Genomic DNA, 3,017 nt, shown 5'->3' with positions numbered 1-3,017 from the left:
GCAGCGCTAATTCAACTGTGCAAATTTCGTGAGTTTTACAGGTGGATTTGACAAACTGGCTTTTTACATGGACACGTTTTGTAATCCTCACGGTCAAGTTGTTGAGAAGCGGTGCCTTGAAGGACAAAGTTCCCTCAATTCGTCACGTCCGGTTGGAACCTGGACAGAGCATTGTGTTGGCTTCTCTCTTAGTTGTCTTGCTTTATTTTAATTATCCAACGGTATATTTTACTCACATAGAGTTGAATGCGCTACAGAATGTTATATCTGCTGATTCGTCAATCTGTGGTATCTGCTGCTGACCCGCTCCAGTGCCTAGTGTCGGAGAGAAAAGACTCACAGAAGGGAACACAACAGCTATATTCCGAACAAGCGAGTGAGTGCGTGCGAGTGCGAGAGCGAGAGCGAGTGCAAAATTTACAACGGCCCCACGCTATTTAAAGGGGACTTTCTGACATTGATCCAGGCTGTCTGATAGGCGTTAGTGAACATCCATCGATATCGATCGTGCCTCTATGAAATACCTGAATGCAGATCACATTCGGCCGTGCTTCTGTGGCGCAGAGAACACTCATCAGGTTTTACTGAATTGATCGAATGATTGACTGGCCTGGATGCTTGCGGGCTTTCCAGTTGAGCTTTTAGTGGAGCAGTAGGTTCCGGGCGTTCAGAAGTTGATTTCAGGAATCTGACCTTCCTGATACGAAAGAAACAGACGGAGAAAAAACTAATATTTTAATGACACTAGACTTCAGGATTAAACTTTAAATCACTGAATATTGCCTGTTCTGCAGCACGCTTCGAGGTGTCTTGTTTCCATTGTTTTGGCAGACAATTATTAGATTGAGGTACATAAGTTATGCTGCGACGGAGAAAAAACTAATATTTTAATGACATTAGACTTCAGGATTAAACTTTAAATCATTGAATATTGCCTGTTCTGCAGCACGCTTTGAGGTGTCTTGTCTCCATTGTTTTGGCAGACAAGTATTAGATTGAGGTACATAAGTTATGCTGTTCCCTGACGAAGTTTCTTCGTCCTGGTTCAAGTGCCGCTATTCGTCGCGTATTTTCCCAGCCGTATTTCCAGCCCTGTCAATGATGAACACTGTGGCCTAAATGAACATGCTTAAATCAATAAACGATCGAAGCACAATTTGTGGCTATCAGTGGAGGACATACTTGAGCGTGATGCTTAAGAGCCTAGGATAAAAGTAGCATATCTCTTGAATGCTTTTAATAGCGAGATGGCACACCCATGATGATCTTCGATAACTTCACTAACGCTCGGCAACCCCACGATGAAAAATTACTATGTGGTTAGTCAGGGCAAACTACATTCAAAACTGACGACTGTCACCTAAATATATGTGACTTCTGCCACCATTACGCACGATGCCATCACGTAATTTGACGGATGTACATGGTGCGGGCAAAAAAACAGTATTTCATGTTGTCGATATGCCGAGAAGCCCAGAAGCACTGCACAGCTGTTTCATCCTTATTGGGAATCATCAGTAGTGCGCAATTCACGTGACTCCGTGGAATTTCAAACCCATGACCTTCCGTCCAGCGGTTGACTAATCAATCATTCGGTCAAGGACAGCTGAACAGCACTGTGATTGGCTCTTACTGGCAGGATGAAGTCGAAATTAAAACTTGTCAATCCTAGCCACACTGAAATCAAGGAACGGATTGCCTCCAAATTGACGTACTGACAAGTATACACACTGTTTTCCAACTCCAAGAATGAAACTCAGATAAGATTTTGTCACCTGTTTGGTATTGACAAATAAGCTTTTTCCTACTTCACTAAATGAAGCAGCTTAATATATCTGAACTGAACAACTGCTTGAAGAGGAAATGTATATGGCTGCTTGTGCAGAAAAATGGAGAGGAGCAAATTGAAAAAAAACGCTTTATCCAGTTTGCCACTTTCTCAGTTGGTTTGAATGAAACCGGAACGCTTCATCATCCGGCCGCTGCATGGTGACACAGCTTTCCTTGGATGAAAGACGAGGATAAAACCCGAGAAGCATTTCCTAGATATTTCGGCTGAGTGGTGGACCGGGGTTTGCCTGTCAGAGTTCAAACGGAAAATTTCCTTCGTATAGTAAGCCGAACCCAAATTGAAAACCTTATGGCAAAAATAAGTCCGTTGTTCGCAACTTCGTCTGGATTATCAAAAACAGTTACATAGTTTTCTGCCAATCAGCAAGCCATTAAACTAACTGCCTCCACTGTAATGATGGACAGCTCCATCGCATAGTTGTCGTCATCACTCTGTGCATTCCACACTAGCTTTCAGCTTACTCACCAAGCTCCGTTCAGTCAACACACACCCAGTTGGTTTCCACGGTTTTTTGTGGGGCTTTAATCTGACATAAATAGCTTCTCATGCAAAAACAGACGATACCACTTTACAAGACAATCACTGATATTTTAGGCTCCTCCATTAGGGAAGGATGAACTCGTCGATGTTTCACGCCCACAGTTCTTTCAATCATTGGTAGGATCCACATGACCGTGGAAGAGATTTTGAAGGCATGTGTCTTCAATTTGTCGTCCATAAGCTGGCTGAAAACTTTTCGACAGCTCACGATCGGTTCCGTCCTTCTTACAACCGATGTCAGTGGCGTTCTTGTTGTCAGTTTCTGTCCAGATTGCCTGGGTGAATGTCTGGAGGTGTAGGCACCTCGGAATGATTGTGTTAAGCTAGCACTAAGTTCCTCCCCCATCCACCTTTATTCTTTTCTTTACAATAAGGCTTTCAAATAAGTCATGGCTGTACAGCAGTGAAGCATTGGTGTTGAACACTGATGTCATGCTGTCGTTGATGATGATGATGATGACATCTCATTAGGTTTGACTAACGCTTGACATTCCTCTGCGTTTCTCGGTGGTTTGTTAATGGAACGCTTATGCTCACCGATTCTGGTGTGCAATTCCCTGGCTGTCTGACCTATATAAACCTTCGTACAGTCGTTACACTTTATTTTGTATACGCAGTTCCTAGT

The 3,017-nt window shown here is 43.2% G+C and overlaps 1 protein-coding gene across 1 annotated transcript in view; it reads left to right on the top strand.

Annotated features, from left to right (window-relative positions):
• T265_11535 (hypothetical protein) overlaps positions 1-211 on the top strand; it is a gene marked incomplete at both ends in the record, with an annotated part of 3,441 nt that extends 3,230 nt beyond the window's left edge. Inside the window, one exon of the mRNA XM_009178214.1 lies at positions 42-211. Within this exon, the coding sequence (XP_009176478.1) occupies positions 42-211 (170 nt within the window). The remainder of the gene's footprint in view (positions 1-41) is intronic.
• Positions 212-3,017: the final 2,806 nt, after the last annotated feature.

This window comes from Opisthorchis viverrini (genome assembly GCF_000715545.1).
Source record: "Opisthorchis viverrini unplaced genomic scaffold opera_v5_519, whole genome shotgun sequence".
NCBI classification, from domain to species: domain Eukaryota; kingdom Metazoa; phylum Platyhelminthes; class Trematoda; order Opisthorchiida; family Opisthorchiidae; genus Opisthorchis; species Opisthorchis viverrini.
The sequence above is the reverse complement of the archived record's forward strand: the minus strand, read 5'-3'. Positions and strand labels throughout refer to the sequence as shown.